The sequence below is a fragment of the Cydia pomonella genome, chromosome 19, assembly GCF_033807575.1.
Source record: "Cydia pomonella isolate Wapato2018A chromosome 19, ilCydPomo1, whole genome shotgun sequence".
Taxonomy (NCBI): Eukaryota; Metazoa; Arthropoda; class Insecta; order Lepidoptera; family Tortricidae; genus Cydia; species Cydia pomonella.
Window position 1 is genome coordinate 3,389,816 of NC_084721.1, and position 23,831 is coordinate 3,413,646.

Sequence of the window (23,831 nt, forward strand, 5' to 3'; positions counted from 1 at the left end):
TGATACTCGTCAGGGCAAATCTATTGAGCCCGAACACGATGAGGTTATGATGAGTAGTTTAGGAGTTCTGGTGACCAACTCCTGACTCCATCATGAGACCCTGGGCCTCATCTAGATCGATGGTGTTCATCAGGGCAAATCTATTGAGCCCAAACACGATGGAGTTATGATGAGTAGATTAGGAGTTCTGGTGACCAGCTCCTGACTCCATCATGAGACCCTGGACCTCATCTAGATTGATGGTGCTCGTCAGGGCAACTCTATTGAACCCAAACACGATGGAGTTATGATGAGTAGATTAGGAGTTCTGGTGACCAGCTCCTGACTCCATCATGAGACCCTGGACCTCATCTAGATTGAAGGTGCTCATCAGGGCAACTCTGTTGAGCCCAAACACGATGGAATTATAATGAGTAGATTAGGAGTTCTAGTGACCAACTCCTGACTCCATCATGAGACCCTGGACCTCATCTAGATCGATGGTGTTCGTCAGGGCAAATCTTTTGAGCCCAAACACGATGGGATTATAATTAGTAGATTAGGAGTTCTGGTGACCAACTCCTGACTCCATCATGAGAACTTGGACTTCATCCGGGTCAAAAATAATAATGCAAACCCTAACGTAATTTCAAGTGAAAATGCGTTTTTCAGAAAATCGCAGCCAAATAACACTAGACCTTACTCATAGTGTTGTGTTCCTGCCGGTGAGTAAGGTTGCCAGAGCTCAACGAGGGGTGGGAGGGGGTTAGGGTCGGCAACGCGCATGTAACTCCTCTGGAGTTGCAGGCGTACATATGCGGGCCGTATGCTTGTTTGCCACCGACTTAGTATTAAAAAAAAAGTAACACTGAAAATCCATCAATAAGCGAGTCTGTTAGGCATACTGTAAAAAATGAACTTTTATTAAGATTTTCTAATCGCAGTATGTAGCACTTCTCGGAACTCCGTAGCTGATTACGATCGCAACGAATGCCTGACAATCGAGCACAGGTCCGTCCTCTAAGCGCGCTCCGCGCGGACTGAGAGCGGGGCGTCGCTGCTGCGTGATTTATACGTGTTTTAAAAAAATATAAATTTACGGCAATGTAGGTCCCATAGTTACGATTTTTTTTTTATAGGTTAACATAAAGTTACAGTTTGCTATAATATTATTTTTAAAGCAAAATATGCGTACAATTTGCGGAAATAAAATATAATAAAACCCTGTTTTCGCCAAAAAAATGAAGAAAACTCGGAAGGTATTTTATCAGTTTTTTCAAATGAATCTTCGATTGTTAATCATTCCAGCCCCTCGTACGAGATATGTTGAATCAAATTGTAGTCATTCATGTACCAAATGATTCTTGTTTATAGCAAAATTGAGAACCGAAACGCCACATCTCACTGCAAAATTTGGAAAAGACTCCCAAAAAACCTCATTAAAAAAGAGGTTTAAAAGAGAAAATGAAAATTTGAACTGTTGGAGCCGCTAGTTTAGGAAACGATTATTTAAGTACGTTACCAGTTTTTGAATAAATACTAATAGTTACGTCGTAATCTTTAATGAAAAAGGAAGCATTTTACAAAATACGCTCGTCTGTAGGAATAAGGACTCTTAACTGTTTATAAGGCACGCTTGGATGTTATACGGCAAAAATTACCATTCACTAACATACTCTTGTTATATTTTTTCTTATGCATTTTTTTTTTGTATTTTTTAAATAGTCGATGAGGCTTGAATCGTGTATTATTTTTTAATCTGGACCGTTAAAGAGTTAAAGTAAGTCAAAACGCACCAGCAATATTTTACAGCTGACAGCATTATCATGTCATGTCAGAATCAATGTCGATCATTGACATATATCTAAGGACGGGCCTTACAGGCAATAACAATGGGGCCAATACAGTGGTGTCACGCACACGAGCCAATTGTGCAGTCTAACGCCACAACGTGATTGATTGATGAGTTCACATCACTGGCGCGATTGGTCGCAACAAGTTGCGTTAGACTGCACGATTATCTCGAATTCGTGAGTTACACCACTGAACCAATACCATTCTTAGTGCCCGTAAGACCCGTTCCTAAATATAAGTCAATGATGTCGGCCTTTATTTAGATGATTTGCCGTAACAGTAGATCGCAACACTGCAGCATTCATTTTGAATAAGATTTATATATTTTTTTTTTTTGACGTTTCCTGCAGCAATGCAGTTTGAAGTATTGCTGTGCGGCATTACTGTTTATACTATTTTATAATATTAATCAAATAATTGCTACATTACTATTTTTTGGTTAAAATACGGCTAAAGCATGGAATGCGCTCCTGCCATCTGTATTCCCTGATAAATATGACCTCGGTCTCTTTAAGACAAGAGTGAATAGGCTACTACTGAACCGGTGAGCTCAATCTTAGGCCCTGTCTTCACTTTACATCAGGTGTGACTAGACCCAATCGCCGATCAGTTTTTTATAAAAAAACCTATAAAACTAATTCGCTAAGCGCCACTTGCACCATGTCACTAACCAAGTTAACAGATTAAACTTGGAGTTTCCACGGTTACCAGTACAATTTTTACACTGGGTTAACGATTTAACCGGTTAATCTCGGGTTAGTGGGATAGTGCAAGTGGCCTAAGGAAACCAGGTTTAATTTCATTATCATATATTTCTGTACCGTAGATGTAAACAACCGTTTGTTTCTAAATAAACAACTTTATTATACACCATCTAGTGGAAAGTAATCTATGCCTTGCTGCACTGGCTACCAGTTTAGGAATGTCACTGCGCTTAAAGAATAATCACTATTTATTACAGAATGACGCATCCTGACGAAGATTGAAGTTAATTACTTCTGAAATGGACAGTTGGTCATCTGTGGTCACAGCCAATTAAAAAGTTGTGTAAATGTTTTCTAGCGGTCATTTTTGATCTTAAATGCACTTACAAGCAATGGATTCTTATAATTAGGGACCAGTTTTAATTGTATTTAAGTGTAAATGTAATGTTTGAGAATTTATAATATGCGACATAGGAAATTACGTTTCCTACAATATATTATAATGTAATATACTCTTCACGCTTAAAACGCTGAACCGATTTAAATGAAATTTAATATATTATGGAGATATATGGGAGATATGTATTTTGAGTCCCGGGGAAGGAGATAGGATAGTTTTTATGAATCATCATGATCATCATCACGCAGACAAAGTCGCGGGTAAATGCTAGTTATAGATATAGTGGCCTGGCCTTTTCTCGAAGTCTCCTAGAAATCTATTTTCGCTCATGTCGTCTCGGTATATTTGGTATCAGTGCAGTATGATGTCCAGCGGTGGCATCATGGTTCCATTTTTATCACTTGTCACTATGTCCATCACTTTCGCGCTTACGTGACAGCCGACCATCTTAGCCCTACTGAACACAAATATATGAGATGACAAACGAGAAAGTGGTGAGGGTAGTTGCTGTGACGTTATAAAATCTTCAGTAGAAACTTTTTTTTTTCTTTTAAACATACCATGAAAGTTGTGTGTATTATACTGAATGCATTAACACCAAATTTACCCATATCCGAGATAGACCGCGGGCTAAATAGTATAATATAATATAATAAGTAGTAGTATATAAGTATAATATATATCGTCCGACATCGCCTCCCGGCTGACGATTTTTTTATTAGCAAAAGCATCTGAACTATCATCTGACAAAGTATCAAACGGGAGGCGATGACTACTTTTTTTACATGTTTCGGTGGCTGCCATTGTAATAGGCAGAGCGCCGGGGTTGGAGGGGCTGAATCACTTAACACAGTATACAGGTTAACAGATGTATTGTGTCCCAACTTGTACACTTGAATCTGCTAAATACTTGCTATTCTATCATTATATGTAATTATTGTACGTGACAGAAGAGGAAATCCCTTATCGAGTGGAGGCGCAAGATCTATATTAAATGTGCTGATCACTCAATATGCACTGACGTGCCAATATGAGTGTCTGCCTATCGCACCTCCCCTGAAAAGGTAGGGGTTCCCTCCCCTGAAAAGAACACTATTGGTAATACAACTTTACTCTATTCTTATGTCCTAAATAATCTATATTATTTTTAATTACCTTTAAATTTGAACCTATTATGTCTTTTATTTTATATGGTCCTAAATATAGGTCATTTAATTTATTGTAACATTCATTCTTAATTAATACCAAATCACCTTAAAATTAACAATGCTTGATTTACAATTTCCTTTTAAAATTAAATTATTTTTAACACCACCATTGCATTTCACAAGTAATATTTCACATTTAAAAGTTACAGCATATTTATATCATGTTTTATCCAAGTCCAACTAATCTAAAAGTTCCTCCTCAACAGATGCTGTAGCTGTGATAGGTAGTTATAAATTATAACCATAATTATTACCTTCCGCTTGCTAAACTTCTGCTCCTGACAATCTTTACATCGTTTTACATAATTCAGTTTTCCCAATAATACTCGTACCTCTTCTGGATACCGTTAATCATTCTAGTTCTACCAGTATATCCACTAGTTAGTAACAGTAATAATCCTTTAAATCATTTCCCGATCGGTAATTTCGTTTATAAGTAGGTAAAAACTAGATAGTTCCTACATAACCTAGGTAATTCCTCATGTCCCGCGCGATAGACATTAATTAATCAACATTGTAACATCCTTTTTACTTGTGCTCATTTTAATATAGAACAACTCTACTATATTTAATCTTTTCCACAAAGAGCCATAAATAATCCTAATGTCTACTTTGGGACCTTTCCATACCATGATCAAGTCTCGTAACGATACGTCTATGCGTGCCTTCGTTCATGGAGAATCTTGATTCATATAAATTGTAGAGTTCACACAACAGCATTATCAGTATCATATTTTAAACTTCTGCACTGTATAACCAAGTCTCGTAACGATACGTCTAAGCGTGCCTTCGTTAATAGAGAATCTTGATTTATGCAAATTGCAGAATTTACGTAACAACATCATCAGTGTCATTTTTACCGGGTCGTTCCGAATATTCTATCCATCTTATCATTATTTACTCGACCAAATTATTAATTCTGTAACTTCCTGCGTCATTTTCATGATATCTACTACTCTAGGCTGGGTAAGCTCCAAAGACGTAGTATCATAGTGTCGTGTCCAGTTTATTTGTTTAAGTATAATCCGTTAGATTCCTCAACCAGTAATCCTTATCTATTTATAATCCGTAAAAAAAACAAAACTTGATAATTCTCTTTCTAAACAAGTTACATCTATGTGATAACTAGTATTATAATACCAAATATTTACATAATCTTCGTTAGACACGAAAAAAAACAAATTCATTACCTACATATGTCATCCTCCTAAATCACGTGCTGACTAAGATTGACATTACACTATCCGTCTAACGTACAGAAACTACATGATTTCTGCCTACTCGCGAAAACACCCGTCCTCGACCTTGCTGACTCGCACTAATCGCACCGCGATTATAGTTTGAGTGTGCAGAAATAAATTCGATACAATCATTTTTAGAATGCACAGAAAGAGGCATCTCTAAATAAACATCGGTAATTTTCGATACTCGTACCGTATCCGACCTTAATAAATTAAAAATCCCCGATTTGCTAATCGCCGAGAATATCCGCTCACCTCAACATCAAAATCCACAGCTGCAACTTCTTTTCCTTACAATATTGCTCTACTAAGGACTCCAACTTTTAACACTTGGCCCCCCTAATAACTTATCTAGACTACTCATTAAACAAAATAAACACATATATAACACATGAATATAAAAAAAAACTAATCATAAACATATCACCTAAACATTTTCACGAAGAATCGCTCGCAGTACCGCACAATCCAGCACCCGGCCGCAATGCGAACCAGACGCGTAGCCGACGACATCCCGAACCTCCAACAAATCCAAACCCGCCGAAGCCAATGAAGCAATACTGATACTGGCAGCGGTTACCATAACATTGTCCTTCCTTTATTATTATGATCTCATTCTCCGTTTCAGACCACCCATCTTGGTACGTTGATTACCCAAATTAACAAAACAATAAATCACTGGGTAAGCTCGACGCCGCCGACTCGTCCTCAAAGTCCTCTTCATTGTCGTCGTCCATGATGATTTTATATCCGCAGTATCCTCACACAGGATTCATGTCCACGGTCGCCATGTAATAGGCAGAGCGCCGGGGTTGGAGGGGCTGAATCACTTAACACAGTATACAGGTTAACAGATGTATTGTGTCCCAACTTGTACACTTGAATCTGCTAAATACTTGCTATTCTATCATTATATGTAATTATTGTACGTGACAGAAGAGGAAATCCCTTATCGAGTGGAGGCGCAAGATCTATATTAAATGTGCTGATCACTCAATATGCACTGACGTGCCAATACGAGTGTCTGCCTATCGCACCATTCCTCAACTCACCAACGGAGCGGTAACTGACGTCCACGAGGGTTCATCATACATAGCCATAGGTTAACCACTATACGAGTTTTCGCCCGGGAGGCGATTGATCATGGAAATCTGTTCCTGGCTCGCGGTCTAAGATGACATGAACGAAAACTAACCTAAAACCTGTTCCGCCGCCATACTAATACAACAATACTTGCTATCATAGATAATATAACAAATATTGTTGAATAATGTTACATAAATCTATTTATTGACAATAACAATATACATAATGGATATATACAGATGAATACTATAACTAGCTTATATCTAAAATAGGCCCTTGAGGCATTGTACCAAGGATGCTGGCGGCATTTCCTCGTTGTATCGCAATACTGATACGTTGTGCGAGGAAGCCGCCAGCTCTTCGGTCACCAGTTACGTCAACCAGACGTTTCGCGATTTCTCCAAAAAACTTGTGCGCGCTGGGACCCCATGGACCTAGAGTTTCAACGCCAAAAGGTACAAAATGGTACTCTCTACCGAGGCTCTTATATTTATTACGTTTCAAAATTTCGGCGCTTTCCGCCGCTGCGCCCGCTTTTACATTAGTCCGTTGGAGGTGGGAAGGTGCCAGTGTGTCTACGCAGGTAGCATCCCACACTAACATCCGTCCCAAGCTCCAAGGAACCAAGGACACCCCATCAGGCCTCTTGCCATCATCCCTGATAATGCCAGTTGGCTCAAGAAGAGCAGGCACATTGATGGTGGCAAGAGATCGACGGATTATGTCATTAAGCGACGCATGTCTTGAAAAACGACCTGCACTTTTTTGACAAGATAATCCGTGGTGTCCCAGTCGGTCCACGTCCGTGCCACAAGAGCATATATGTGGCGTACATACCGAAACCCCGAGTCGCAAACCAGTCGCCAGTCTTAGGGAGGTCGGATCCAAGAAAGTACCAGTATTAGGTGAAGGATGGGCATGTAGCCAGTAGCCGGCTTCCCGGGCTCCGACCGCCAAAAGTCTCGCGTGATCTGGACCCGTACAGTTGTTTAGAAGAGTATTGTAAGTTAAATCACAGTAAATATTATCCCAGCTCCTTTGTGATTTTGGGTTGTCTGGAAATTGTTTGCCCGGGCAAGCAATTTTAAAAGCATTTTTAGCATCCTCAAAGCCCGTAATCTCATAGTTTGTGGGCAAAGCCCTTAAGATATTTCCTATGAGACCAGACGTGCTATTAATGGATGCCAAAAAGGCTGGGGAAGCCACACTGGAAATTTTGCGAATTCCTAAACCTCCGAACCGAATAGGGAGGGACGCTTGAGACCAGGAAGGCTCACTCAGCTGAATGTTTAGAATCGTCTCTATACTAATTTTGATCAAATCGTCTATAGGCGACAATAAATTTTGATGTTTCCAAAAAGGACAGCAGCGGAGCACATATGTAAATTTAGGGACAAAAAGACAGAATTTCAGAATCACAAGAGCATAATGAGGGCTAATTTCGAGTAAACTATTCGTGTGACTTTTGAATTTAGATATAGAGTTAGAAACATAATCAGGAAAAGATTCTTCAAATATAGGAGAACCCAGGAGGCAAAGAGAATCCTTGTCTACCAATTTTATATTAGGAGCCAGATCGTCAAATTTGGGTTTTAAGTCGGTCAAAGTACAAGAAGATTTGTGAATAAAGAGTTTGCATTTGCTGAAATTCAAATCTAAACCAATATTTTCGAAACTGCTCCTAACAAAAGACAAATCAGAGAGCACAGTATTCACGTCACCTCCTAGGGTTCCGTCGTCTAAGTACCAGACGTTGAATTTTGATTTTAAATTTTTAATAATTGGATTTATAGCCAAACTAAAAATTGCTGGCCCGAGAGGGTCACCCTGCTGACAACCAACCTCAGAAGATAATTCATGTGATTTGTACATTAATTTAGACGAGTCTGAATAACAAAAGAAAAGGTAATTGTACAGTTCCGGAATTTTGTCCTTAACTTCTGTCAGCAAAGTGTCCCTATTAACCGAATTAATAAGCATTTTTAACGTCAATTTTGACTACAATTTCACAATCATCGAATGAAAGGTAGGTCCTTAGGGCATGGACGGCTGCCTCGCACCCACCTTTCGTGCCAAAACCTAGCTGTACTGGTTCAAAAAGGGACTGCAATTTTGATCTAAAGTGTCTAACCGCAATTTTTGATGCCAGACGTCGTAAAGTAGACCCCACCGCAATGGGTCTCACCCCTCCGTCCTTTTTGGTTAGGGCAATCAGGTTTGCACCGTATAGGATAGGAACAATTTCGGTGTTAATTTTGCCTGAAAACATAAAGTTTATTAATTTAGTAAGGGAACAGATAAGCTGCTCACCTGAGTCGCCCACCGAATGACAAATTAGGTCCTTCAAATGTTGGGGCGAGATCCCATCCAGGCCAGCCGCCGAACCGGTTTTGAATGACATTATAGCGTCAATAATGTCCTTGCCTCCGATTTGGAGGCAGGCCTGGTCAGCCGTAGGTAGGGCAAATGAGTGTGGTGTTGAAGGAGCCGGGGGATGTTTAGAACGTAAGGCCGAGAGGGTATCAGGTGTATCTGGCGATAGCACATCGTTTGTGAAAAGAATACGAGCGGCACCTTTAAGATCGCCGTCGCTAATTTTACTTTCAATTAATTTGGTTCTATTGAAGGGGGATGGGGCGCACCCTTTAGAAGGTCGATAAATGTGTGGAGTTGTATTCGAAACACAATTGTTTTTGATTTTTTGTGTTAAAGAAATTGCCCCATCCTTTTTGGCATGAAGGGTATTGAAAGAAAAAAGGAAAAGTTTATGCCAATCATCAATTTGATTATTTTCCACACATTTTGTAATTAGTCCTGAAAGGTGGTTAGCGACTGTGATCCTAGCGCCGCGCGGAACTCTTTTAACAACGGGAACATTATTTTTAAGTTCGCTGAGGTATAAATGGAAAGGGATAGAATTAGGTGGATAATTATGATTATGATATGAAGGAAGTAATATTTTGGCAAACACGAAAACGATTGAATATAAAAATTGATCCGCTTGTATTTTTACCAGTTCTAAAAATAGACGGCCATTTTACGAGCATAAGGTTATAAATCTTATAGGAAAGTGCTTGATAAGCAGTCGTAAAATTGCAATGCCTTTGTCTGGATTCAGTGACCTACATGGAAAATGGGAAAGGCTTTTATTCGATTGTCTGGCACGGGATTAGATTTAAGAAACGATATCTACGATCAATTTTGTTAAATAACGTTTTCTGGGATCATAAATATTTATTGTATAAACAAGATTTCCGGCCTCTGATAATTAGACTTAAGCTTACTTTCACCTCGTTTCATATACCCACATTCTTTATGTAGCAGGCACATTTTTTTGAATATTTATACTACGTCGGTGGCAAATAAGCATACTGCCCGCCTGATTTGTGCCATGCGTAATAATAACTTTATTTAAAGCCTATTGTCAAGTTTTCTACACGTGCAGCTGGTAGACTAGTTCTACGCAGAAGACCATCAGTTCCTTGCGTGTCCAATATAATACTGGTTTCGGGATGTTGTTGGGGCTGCCCCGTTTCTGCAGCGCAATAGGCATGTTAGCACAAGCTCGCACGGATGACTACTATGCCATAATACGAAAGAGGATTGCCTCGTTGCTCTGCAGAGTGCGGGCCAGCTCCAACCCCATCCTGGCTACTGTAGCGGGCCGGTACGAATCACTCAATCACCTGTTGTGCGACATTTTGAGTGTATCATGACCGCTACCTACGCTACGTGTTTTTTTTTTTTTGCTGTACTGTTCGCTTTTTGTATTTGTTCTACTAACGCTTAGTTTTAAATCTTAAATGTTACTAACCATTATGGACGTTGTCTATTAAAATAAATAAATTGAATTGAAATTGAAATTGTATTGTCCACCGTTGCCGATCCTAATACTCCGCGCCCTCGTTGAGCTCTGGCAAGGTTAGGTAACCTTACTCACCGGCAGGAACTCAACACTATGAGTAGGGTCAGTGTTATTTGGTTGTACTATTTCGGGACAACATGTTTCGTGAAATCACAGTAAGAACCTTTACGTAGTTCTATTATATTATTATTCTGTGACCGTATCCTATCCCGCCGATCCCGCGCGGTTCGGGGATAAGGACTTGTAAGTAAGTAAGTAAGTAAATATTCTTTATTGCACCACAAAGAAGACAAATTAAAAAAAAACAGACTTACAATGTAAAGAAAGGTAGCAACAGGCGGTCTTATCGCTGTAAGCGATCTCTTCCAGTCTTTTTTTTTTGTAGATAATGCCTCACGGCATTAAGAGGGAAGGATACCTTAGCGATCCTATCGAAATAACAGTATTTTTTCTAAGAAATTTCCATTTCTGGTAAAAATTATTTCCACTAACTAAATCTTAACAAATCACTTTGATTTTGATGTCGATTGCTTCAGCATAATATATTCTAGATTAAAAATAAATTATTTCGCTTTTAAAAATTCTGCCGCCTCTTAAGAGGGTAGTATACCACGGTCGCCCATGCAAAAAATAGAAAACGTTTATCCACTTCAAAATATCTTCCATTCTCCATGATTTTTTTGTATGTTAATTACAAAATTAAAAACTAGGTTTATAGGTTTTCCTTTTTTATGTGTCTTTGTGAAAACTCATATGTGACGATCTACGGTAAAAGGTACCTTATGGCGGTTGGCGCTTACGTTGCATAGCATGGCATTAGTATTGGAGCGTCGTAAATAACAGCGTAAGCGCCAACCGCCATAAGGTACCTTTTACCGTGGATCGTCACATATTAGTCAGTACAAAATTATGAAATCTAATCCTAGGTCAACTTCTAAATTCCATGGACTCAATATCAGTTACCCATGTCATAACTCTGCTCATTTTGAAAAATCTATTTTTTTCATGTCTGTCAAAATCTTCAACCACTTGCCAAATGACCTAAAATCCCTGGATTGTCAAGGATTCAAAACCAAATTATTTAAGTGGTGTTTACAAAAAATGTTCTGCTCAGTTAATGAATACTTTGTATGGCCACCAATGGTTAAAAAAATATTACTTAAATATTATAAAAAAAAGGTATCTGCCACTTTTCTATATGCATGACACTAACCTATTGTTTTTTTTTTCTTTTTTTACAATTAGTATTCTCTTTTTTATAATTAATACTTTTTTTGTTTGATATCATTATACTTTTATTCTTAATTGGTTTTAATGACATGCATATTGAGAGTCCGAGTATTGTACGCCAAATTCTGGCTGATTGTGATGTAACCAAATATTAAACCTGTGGTAGGTTTATAACCACTCACATTCAAACAATAAATAATTTGTATTTGTATTTGTAAAATAGGCCCTTGAGGCATTGTACCAAGAATGCTGGCGGCATTTCATTTGTTAAGATTAGTTAGTGGAAACAGTTCTCTCCCGAAATGGAATTTCTTAGAAAATGTACCGTTATTTCGCTAGGATCGCCAAGCTATTCTTCCCTCTTAAGGTGGCGACTGACTTGTAACATTTCGGTGTAATGTAACGTGATACAACCCGAGCATTACAACAGTCAGTGCAGCGAGCCGAGCCGCTCGACGCGAGCACCGCGTGCTCCACTCGGCTGTCGGTTTTTACGCGAATCCCTTTGAGTGTTACAAAGGTGGCGACTGACTTGTAACGATCGCCGTGAACGATACATTACAAGCAAATGTTACAAGTCAGTCGCCACCTTTAAGTACGCTTTTTGTACGATAAGATTTTCTATTATGCAATAAATATTAAACAAACTTCCATAAAGCCAACCAAAATTGTCAAGTTATGATTATCTTCTGACATAAATCAATGCGCCTCAATCATTTGTGCGCTACACCACTCATCATTCATGTATCCATAATCACTGTCAGATTAGATTTGAAGAACCAATAAAAGTCACGACTAGAATAAGTAATGGTTAGAAAGAATTACTGACGAGTCGAATATTCGTAAGCCACGACCCACCAGCAAGCCCATTTGGGCATTGTATATGATTGGATGTAATAATATACAACCATAGAGGGAATACGTGTATGAAACCGTGTCGTTGTAATTGAGGACACTGATGACCAAAGATGGTAAGGTGGCATGGGGTAAGACGAACACCGGGACAAGAACAACACTTTATGTAATCGTCATTGTGTTTGTCTTGCTTCGAGCAAATAAACTATCCTATTCTAACACCAACAAAACCTTGTGTCACTTCAACTCTCTAGAATGAATAACCGAGAAGCTATATATGACGTTGACACTTTGTGCAGTGAGCAAGGACATCCTTTAAACACTTCCAAAGTTACTGCCGGAGGCGGTTTTTTAGATAACCTTAAAAAACTGATAGACAGGCCAGACGCTGCTGCCGCTAGCTTACCGCAGCATGATTCGATTTGCAAGTAAACACTCACTGCTAGCTGTTCCTGACCTCAGACCAATTCAGAGAACCGCAGCCAAATAACACTATACCCTACTCATAGTGATCTCATAGTGATGTGTTCCTGCCGGTGAGTAAGGTTGCCAGAGCTCAACAAGAGGGTGGGGGGGTGTTGGGGTTTAGGGTCAGCAACGCGCATGTAAGTCCTCTGTAATTTATAATAGACAAATAAGAAAAATAAGCCTGATGCTGCAAAGAGTGTGCAATAATAAGTATCGTTTATGTTATGATTCAACATTTCGGGCAGTTTTCCTACCGATAACACCATGAGCAATGGCATGAACATAGGTTTAATTAAACCACATAGTATTTCGCCCTTTAATATTACACGATAAACACATTACAAGCACCGGATTACTTAGAATACTTTGATGCCCTAAGCATTTCTATACCATAGTGCCCCTCTCGCTAGGGTTATCCAGATTAGCTACGACTCACATTACCCTGTGCATCGCGCAGTCTAGTAGTAAAATTGATTTGTGTCTTGTAATACCTGTTGTCATCGTTTTTGGTTATTCATACTCGTATATGTCACAGCCAACACACATTATTCAACCTACTCAATGGGTAACTGAAAAAGATCCCATAAAGGGATAAGCACGTTTTTACACCCCAAACATCTATAAAATGTGTTTAATGTTTATGTGCCTCAAGTGATAAAATGTTAACGGACATTTAGCAGCGATGTAATGTCGACGGAGTAAGCGCAACAAATATAAAATGTAGGCCTTTAAGGTTATGCGACAATTATGACGTGTGGCAGAGTGCCTTGGTAATAATGGAACATTTCTCGGTATGCCTTTAATTTAATATAAACCCAGGAACGAGGCCGCCTACACTTTTAACATATGTACACTTAAATAACACGCTGAATGTTGCTTGAAATAAATACAATACAATACGATACAAAGCAATACAATACAATACAATATAATACAATACAATACAATGCAATACAAATACAATTTAATACGCGCGGGTTCGCACCTGGTGCAAAGGTTGGCCATCGCTATCCAGCGTAGTAACACTAGTAACGCGGCAAGTGTGATTGGCACCTTTGCACCTAGTACAGCTCGCGGAGGTCTTTTAGAATAAGATAGTTTATTTAGCATTGTACTCGTAGTTTATTTATATGTTATTTTTTTGTGTGGTTTTTTTCCAATTGTATATTTTATATAATACATATTTTAAATATACATATATTAAAATTAGATTTTCTTAACCTATTAATAAATTATCTTATTCCTATAAATAATTTGTTACATACTAATTTCATTGCTCAATTCTTTAGTGTCAGTCAGCTTACAATACCGGGCTGGCCTAGTGTAGGGGTGTTTTTGTGTTTTTTTTACTTTATTGTATGTTTTTATACATAATAAATTCATGTTCATGTGCCCCCTATTCTACTCTCTCTAGTTTGGTGACCAAGAACAAACCTAAGCAACGTACGTGAAAAGCTATAGAGACGCTATCCACATACTTTCCGACAGAAGAGCAGTCTTAATGGCTCTAATAAACCATATAGTTATATCAAGACTTATACATGAATACCACGAACGACTAACGGAAACCATTGAAGGGTAACCTTGTTATTATGACACATCGAGGGATACAGGGGATCCCGGGGTCACGACGCTTCCAACGAGCTTGCCAGGCAAGGATCAGGTTCGGGAGTTATTGGCCCGGAACCACCCCGATAGCCTGTAGAAAGTTACGCTCATAATGCTTCTAGGACGTACAGGCAAACAACACACATACTGGCTAAACCAGACTGGATGTAGACAGGCCAAACAGGTCTTGCTTCGCATCAACGAAAAACTCACGAAGTCGCTACAATTCAATACAAGCTACGGTGACCGCGTAACATTAGGCGAGCTGTATGCTTCTTCTTTTTCTTCAACCTAGAGTATTCCCGGTCTAGCGCCAGGGTCCACTTTCCTACTTAATCTTCTCTTCTTTACCCGGTCTTAGGCATCCTCAGGTGTGAGATTGTTCCATTCCATGTCCGCTGCCACGACGTCCAGCCAGCGCTTCTTAGGCCTACCGCGGCCGCGTGATCTAGGAAAAAAATACAGAACCAAAAACACAGTAGAATGACGCACGACGCATTCCTATCATCACGTATGACTTTTCAACAATTGGTTTAATCTTTTATTTGTATCTAAGGTGTGAAAGTGAAATATCGATCATATAGTTAGAACAATGGACCGAGAACGTACGATAACGATCAGAAGATTGCCTTCAATATGTGCTTCATCATTGAAGCTCGAGTATCGATACAATCAATCAACCTGACTCTTAGGCCGGTTGCCCACACACCTGCCGCAGCCGCAGTGCCGATATAAGGGTTTATGTCTATCCTATTCCTATCGCTGGACGCTTTCGGATGAGAGTGATGTAAAAAATCCGTAGATATAGGGCGTGCGTCGGTAAAACAAATTTGGGATATCTGTACACAAACACACATAGCAACACGCTTAACCCACCATTACCACAGAATAAATAATAGTACCACGCTACAGAATAATACATTACGATACAAGTGCGAAAAATAGGAAATTCGAAACGAGTGGCGATAAATTAAAACACGACCAAAGGAAGTGTTTTAAATCGACACGAGTTGCGAATTACCTATTTGCACATGTATCGTACAACGTTTTACAGTACATATGACCCTTTAAATTTTCGACATAGTTACGTAATGTGCTAATTATCGCACTAGTGCGGTAAAGTAGCGCCATATGTACTGTAAATGACATTTACACTTTATTCGCTAATTTCCTATTTTTCGCACTTGTATCGTAATGTACTATTCCTACAAAACCGAAGTTTGGCAGCGATTCAGGGGCGAATTATGCTGTCCCTTTCTAATGATGGCACTATCCCTTTCGGCTATTTAGGGTTGTCAAAATTCAAGTCATTATCTTATCTGTGGTCGTGCGTTGATAGAACGTGCGAAGATAGGACGTCAAGTTGTGCCAACCCTAATAATTACTCGGAGCAATACTGCGCCGTACGGAACCGGGAAAACCAGACCTTACAGAAAACCGCAGCCAAATAACACTAGACCCTACTCATAGTGTTGTGTTGCTGCCGGTGAGTAAGGTTGCCAGACGCGCATGTAACTCCTCTAGAGATTCAGGCGTACATAAGGATGCCACCGACGTAGTATAAAAAAGCCAAGAGGAGGAGTGTCGCCCCACTGTCATTACTATCAAGATTGCCAAGTCGATGTCTTGCGCTTCTGTCATAGGGCCGATCTAGGAAATGGCCACTGTCTACACACATTCCAATTAATGAGACGATCTAGCGTCGACTTCTCAAACTGTCTACACACATCCCAATTAATGAGACGATATAGCGTCGACTTCTCAAATCGCCGCTAAAACAGTTGTGTGAGTAGCCGGCATTACAGACGATATGAATTTGAACTTTACATTAGTTACTGACAGGTCAAAGTAGGTTAAACTTTGTTCAAAACTTTCAAAAGGTTCTCCTTTGAAACAATGAGATGCTGAAAATAGAAGTTGGTTAAGTAAAAAAGTTTACCTAAGGGCCTACGCTAGCTGGCGCGGACGCCCGCCGCGTGCGGTTTTTGTAGGTGAAATCCGCCGCACGCGTCCGCTTCAGTTAGCGTTGCTCATACTATTTTTCGTTAACCCGCTCGTCCGCTGCGTGCACCCGCGTCAGCTAGCGTAGGCCGTAGGCAGGAGGATAATGTGTTGATTTTGTTAAATACTGTTCACAACAATGGGTGTTATTTTTATAACGGTATACTAAACAAAAGAAACTGATTAAGTACACTTAAGTGAATGATGATTTATGTTACGTTATATACAAATCACCTAATACCCTAGCAAGTATAAAAGTATGAAACGTAGCCCTTCTTTTAAATCCCTATATACATGTTCTTATACTAGTCTATTATTTTTATCGACGTTGATTCTTAATTACTTCCCCCTGTTTTTAGGGTTCCCTTATAGTTTCGCCATATATATCTGTCTGTCCGCGGCTTTTTCAGGGTGGCCACGAAAAGTTGGGATTTTTAGTTTCGCTTCAACCCTATCGTGTGCGGTGTCGTGTCGTTGGATAGGTCAACAAAAAGAACATGGGTTTACAAGAACTATTTTTTGATAAACGTAACATTTTCGGAAATAATAGATAAATGATTGTGCGCCCCAGCCCTCGAACTTTTAAACCATGGGTCCAAAATATGAAAAAAAAAGTGAAAGTAAAGTTTAGTTATACTTTTAATGAAAAGTATAGCGAACCTGATCGGTTCGACCGTTTTTGAGTTTTTGCCAAAAGGCAAACCCTACACTGAGCATGGCCCGACATGCTCTTGGCCGTTTTTTTTTAAAGATTTCCTTGCTCAGGACTGTGAAATGTATACAATAAACTTTGTTTGTTTTTTACAGGAAGCCCTCCACCCCGTATCAGCTGGTACTCCGGCGAGACGCTCATCGACGCGTCAGACGAGGACAGCGACATCCCGTTGATGAGGGAGAACGAGCTATATCTGCCTCTCACTCGGGACAACGCCGCAGGGCTGTCTTGTCGCGCGACAAATACAAAACTCGCGGCGCCTGTCGTCGCGACATTGCAAGTCAAGTTGTATTGTAAGTTGGACAGTCATTAACTTAACTGTCTAGTTAAGTCCACCGTATTCTCGGTATATACTGGCCTGAGAAGTTTTCTGATGCCGACCTTTGGAGATGCTGCAATGAGACCCCGGTTGACCAGCAGATCAAGCGCCAGCGATTGGGCATACACTCGGAAGAGATCCTGACTACATACCGAGGCAAGCCCTAGACTGGAATCCCCAAGGAAAGAGGAAACGTTACCGTCCAAAGCAGATCTGGCGCCGGACTGTTATTGCAGAGGCGAAGGCTATTGGGAAGACTTGGAACGAACTCAAGCACAAAGCTCAAGACCGATCCAGATGGCAGCGCACTGTGGTCGCCCTCTGCCTAATTCTATTAGGATTCAAGTCCTAATTCAAAACTTTCATCAAAGAACCTAAATATGATTTTTAGTGTTCCGTACGAAACCGAGTTTAATGCGTTTTTTCCCAAGAATTTCATAATTCATAATTCATACATTTACTGCATCCATGGTTGTTACATTAGGTGCTACATAGTAATAGTAAGTTTCATATGGACCCTGATAGGGCATAGCAATAGTCTTAAGAGGAATTCCTAGTTGCGATTTTTCCATACAAACGCTCTCGACTGATTCCTCCCTGGATTTTTAACCTAGAGCAGTGATTTTTTCAAATAAGATCAATATCATCAATATCTGTGCCGCTATGTTTTGCTTTTTTGGATTATTTTATTTTGAAGAAAGATACAGCGCCTAGAAAATCGCAAAAACGGCTAAATTGAATTGGCTGTAAAAAAAGGCACAGTATACAAATATGACAAAAAATATCCAAAAAATCAAAACATAGCGGCATAGATTATTTCTTCCTCTTGCAATTTCCAAAATTTCATAATGATTAGTTGCGTTTTGGAGGAGGAAACAGTCGAGAGCGAAACCTCGATTTTTGAGTTTTTTGCGAGTGAATTTCGGTCCGAGCTGCAGTTGTCCTTATCGCACGAATTGGAGGCGGAGACAGTTTCTAAATATACGTACACAGAAGGAATAGTGATGGGCATAACATCCTTATTAGGGATTGCAGAACCGGTACTGTTTTAAAGAACCGGGATTTCCCGGTACTTTCGGAACTGGTCTAATTATTTCATTATTTTAAATAAAACGACAGCATTTTGCGATTTGACCACCTTTCGTATTATAATTTAATAATCACATTTTCTTTTATTACGTAGTAGGCAATTTTTTTTTAGAAATATAGTATTTTACATTGCCCACACTTGTGCGTCACAAGTAAAAGATAACTACTTTGATGTTTACCACTAGATAGCAAATTTAATGAAATTACATTGACGAGGAGATTTATATATAAGTATCGCAGTCGTATTGTATAATCCGCCGTATTACATTACGGCTAGCCGATATTAAACTAAGGGCCATTTTGAAATGCGGCGGTTCAACGATTAAGGTATGTTGGGTAAATACCGGATGCGGGTGAAGAACGTAGGACATTCATTTCCCCCTAATTTGGCTTTATTTTTTAATGTTGGCAACATTGTGTGAGACGCCATTTCATTGCGCCTCGACTGTCAGTGTCCCCGCGTCGCTCAGGGAGTCGGGCTTGTGCTATGTGCAATCACAGAGAGCAAGGTAAATTTCGCGAATATTCCTTCTATCCGATCTTCGCTCTGTAATTTATTTTGCGTATTGTGATGAAACTGTGTTTGTTTTTGTAATTATGTTAACAGACCTAGCACTGCTGTAGACCGATATCCGATCTTGACCCTTCCAGGTAAAGATCGGACCAGAAACAATCAGATCTTTACCTATTTAAAAAACAGCAGTGATTATCAAACTTTAAATTTTCTTCAATTTACCTACTGACCTTAATTATCACATTTATTGTTTTCTTGATCACACTTTCGTACCATTATTTTTATCCAGTACCACTACCAGCGCGACGGTTACTGACAATGTAATTTTTTTAATTTCCGCAACCCAAAAGTTGCCTTTTAGCGATAAGACCGCATGTTGTTTACCTATGCTTATGTGTATGTTTTCTTTTTTATTGTTTTCTTTTATTGAGGTGTGCAATAAAGAGTATTTATATTGTATAGGGATGATGATACATGTTGAAATTTATAACAAAATCGAGTAAAATAAATAGCAAATGAGCAATTTTTCGCAATAAAGTACCTACACATACGGATGCATATGTAGATGTGCACGCATACATACATTGCTAGTTTCGGATAAAAAAAAGAGATAGGGCTTCGAAATTAGTTTCCTTAAAATGCTTCAAGAGGGCTCTCTTTTACTATATATTTACTTTACTCTTTACATACGATCCTTACATTTTATAAAAAAAAAGATTGTATATCAACTATATATATATACATGCAAAATTAAACTAACAATATCGCAATTTTAATTATTTTCCATACTTCAAGATGGGCTCTCAGTGACCTTGACCTTTTTAAAGAACTACTTAGTCTTTTTGATTTCTAAGTTTGATTCTTATTTTTTTGGTGACCTTCATTAAAAATGACTGGGCACGATTATTTTTTATTTTGATTTTTGTCCCTCCTACTTAAGTACTTCATATCTTCCAGTACATTCCATTCAATAAACAATACATTTACACTTTCCCTAAACCTGCACAGTTCACGAAATCTTAAATTGTCAAAACTACGCAACGTATCTATTATTTTAGTGTTTTTTTTTATTACTTCGGGTAAACCTTACAATAAGAGGTTTCTTAGCACATTGTTTACTTATCAAATTGCCTTATGACATAGGTATCAATGTTTGAGAGCCACAATTTTACCAATTTTTGTATCCGGGTTAAGATCGGATACAAAAGGGTAGACACCGGTACCCCTAGTGTAAATAAATTCGATTTTGAAACGTGACGTACGCGTTTGCGTTTAGTCTCATTTTGTATTGGATTTAGAAAGAGCGCGCCAAGCGGGACGTTTTGGAAACTCAAAATCCTATAAGTACAAAATGAGACTTAACGCAAACGCGTTCGTCACGTTATGATGTCGATAAAATTTACACTAGGGGTACAGACCTATTTCTTTGTGATACCTTATTCTCTTTCCATTAGAAGCAAGTTTTTTTCACCATCCAATGTTCTCCCTTGATGGCAAAACACTCGTTACCCTAAAAAAAAGTATGTCTCATCTTTACACAGGTACAAAACTAAAACCGTTCTATATTGAAGATTACCAAAATTCAGGTCGAATCTACGGTTATTATTTAACGATTCGCTACGTACTTCAAGAATCTGTCACGTGTTGAGATCTCGAAAAAATATTTTTTCACGAGTTCTCTCAATTGGTTCCAAAATTGTCCGGCATTATCCCAACATACTTTACCCAGATTGTCATTGCGATACGTTCTTCAATAAGGCGGCCCAAGTTTAGCCCCATCGTACTACAAGTTAAATAGATTGTAGTTGAACCATAGGTATATTTATACCTACTTACAAAATTTCACAACACACCATGATCACTCCCAACTTACTGGTACAGTCAAGTGTAAAAATATGGGTGTACACATCTTACTCAAAAATATGTCCCATAGCATCTTATTCCAGTGTAATAAGAGCGTAGTACCATATTTATGAGACGATTCTTTCGATACATATTTTTGCACTTGACTGTACGACGACAACCGAAGCTGAGACATCATTCTTTTTTGCAGTTTTTACCTATATGGTAATTAATATCAATCAATCAATCATTTATTATTTCGTCATCATAGGTGTAAAATACATTTAGTACAGGTGATAGGGTGTTTGGTATTAGGGTATAATAGATACAGTATAATATAAAAATGAAAAACAATATTACGTGGTAACAACAAAAACAACTTGCGTCGGGCAGCGCAGAATAAATTCCGTCTGGCTCGCGGGCGATGTCGACGGAACGGCGCGCAATGAGCGAGCGCACGAGTCTCGCGTCTGTGTGCGCGCACTCACACTTAGATAGCTCCGGCTCCCGCCCACCGCAGCGCGACAGAAACATAGCTTCAAAAATTCGAGATTTGAAAAGTTGCTCAGCTAGGAATTGCTCTTAAATCTAAATTATGCTAGGTATTAATATTAATAAAAAATAGATCTAATAATATAATAATGGTTAGGCAATTTCCTGAATATTGAGTCAAGCTCAGTTCTTGATGGTCATCCCTACTCTTCACAACCTTAGCTCTCTGACAGTGGCGTAGTTAGGAGTGGACGAACCTGCCCCTCTCTCACGGCCTCGCATGAAAGGTAGGCCCTTTTTTTTCCTTGGCAATAAACATGGCAAGAAAAGGGCCTCGTAAATGCGACTTTGCTCACGGCTAGATTAGTTCACGCTACACAACTGCTCTGACACTAAAGATAACAACTCTTAATTTTTCCTGTGGTATTTATGTTGAGCAGTATATCAATAAGATTCATTACATAAAATGTATATTTATTCTCATTCCAGTGTCAGCCTACAACGTGTCAATCCACTGGGTATCAGGCACCCTTGGTGACGCATTACAAGCAGGCCGACCAGCTATAGTCCAATGTACTGCCCATGGCTCCAACCCACCCGCGGACCTAGCCTGGTGGTTGGACCATAAGCATCTCACACAGCATAGTAATCATGTAAGTTCAGTCAGGCACTCTTGGCGACGCGTTACAAGCAGGCAGGCTAGCTCCAACCCACTCGCCGATTTAGCCTGGTGGTTAGACCATATGCTTCTCACACAGCAATCAGATAATCTCAATCAGATAAGTCCAGGTAGTTTCAGGCTGGTCAGTGTACTGCTCATGGTTCCAACCCACCTGCTGACTTAGCCTGGTGGTTGGATCATTAATATCTACCCTAATATGCCTACATCATATTAATTCGCTTCAACCGTATTTCTACCCCCGAGACTGAACAGGTGCCGAAGTAAGAAGGATGATACAATATTTTTCCTAATAGGCACTTAAATTCTACTGACAAATGTCCGGGTGAGTGAAAAGTACTCAAAAATTAAAAATTACCGTCCAGATAATATAAGTCAATAATCAAAAAAGCATGAAAGTAAAAAAATATTCCGAGTAACTTTCACTCATAAAAGGTAAATCTGAACGGGTGCACTGCTTGCAAATTAAACTACCATGCGTTTTAAAATTATATAATACGAGATAGTTAGTACCTAGGATAAGTTATTAAGTAGTAATTATGATCTATATTATAATAAGAAAAGTAGCAAGCAAATTTTTGGTACAAAAACCTTTTTTTAATCCCATCTACCTTTTTGTGGTAGTTCCCCGAATATCTTACACGTTTCAAAGAAGAACAACGTTTCTACGAAAGCCAGGAAATGTAGAACCTTACAAAAATCCTTTGAATAGAATAGGGGGCGTGTATGAACTGTAGGAGGCAGTACAGGAGCCGTCAGATTTTTGGCGCGAGGCGTAAATGTGATGTTTATTGTTCCGATGTAGCCCACAAGATGGCAGAATCTACTATGCACAAGAATACACGTGACGTGTAAATGTACATGTTTATGGTTCCGATTCAGGCCACAAAATGGTAGACCCTCCATCCCTCCAACGCGCACGGTCCCTATATTCATTCGAATCTTTCTATAATCGCTTAATTGTGCCACCTAGCGCAAAAATAAGGAACTACTTTCAGAGCGTGTCAGGAACTTCGCAACTCCCCATAGAAGTCATAGAACTACACTTAACTCTGCGACTTCCCCACAGATGGCGTGCCTAACGAAACACATGGTCGTAGGTTTTTATTATAAGTTGTTCATCTTTTATTATTATCCATTAGCACTATGATAATTAATGTCTAATAATTTGTGTCAAATACTAACTACCTACTTACTACATGATTTATTGTTTGTTTCCTAATGGATCATCATAAAATACTTACTCCCACTGAACACTTTTGTAATAGATCAAATAAGTATAACAAATGACGTGTTTTTATCTTGTCTGGCGCTGTGTAATATTGCATAGGATGTAATAAAATATTTAAAAGTTATTTAAGTACTTACTACGGATACAGAGGGCCTACCGCGAGCACCAAATCGCAAATTGCAGGCATTCTCTGTCACTCTAATTACACTTTAATTGGAGTAAAAGAGAAAGCCCGCAATTTGCGAAGTTCGATGTTGGCCGTAGGCCCTCAGTTAATATTTCGCACCTTGTTGACGTCCGTAAGTACCCATAGGGCCTTTATTTTAATTAATTAATTATTTATTTTTTGTAGCACACAGTGCCTGAACAACATTCTAGATGTGCCCGACTAAACTTTAAAAAATGCATTGAACTAAAAACTACAAGGTTTTTTTGAAAAAACACTGGTGTA

General features: G+C 39.0%; 2 protein-coding genes across 2 annotated transcripts in view; both read left to right on the forward strand.

The window, feature by feature from the left end:
* Nucleotides 1-23,831, forward strand: part of LOC133528081 (hemicentin-1-like) — a 246,913-nt gene that overhangs the window by 211,439 nt on the left and 11,643 nt on the right. Inside the window, exons 6-7 of the mRNA XM_061865294.1 lie at nucleotides 17,307-17,507; nucleotides 21,960-22,123. Coding sequence (XP_061721278.1) covers nucleotides 17,307-17,507; nucleotides 21,960-22,123 — 365 coding nt within the window. The remainder of the gene's footprint in view (nucleotides 1-17,306; nucleotides 17,508-21,959; nucleotides 22,124-23,831) is intronic.
* Nucleotides 1-23,831, forward strand: part of LOC133528077 (melanization protease 1-like) — a 154,791-nt gene that overhangs the window by 15,089 nt on the left and 115,871 nt on the right. The window lies entirely within an intron of this gene.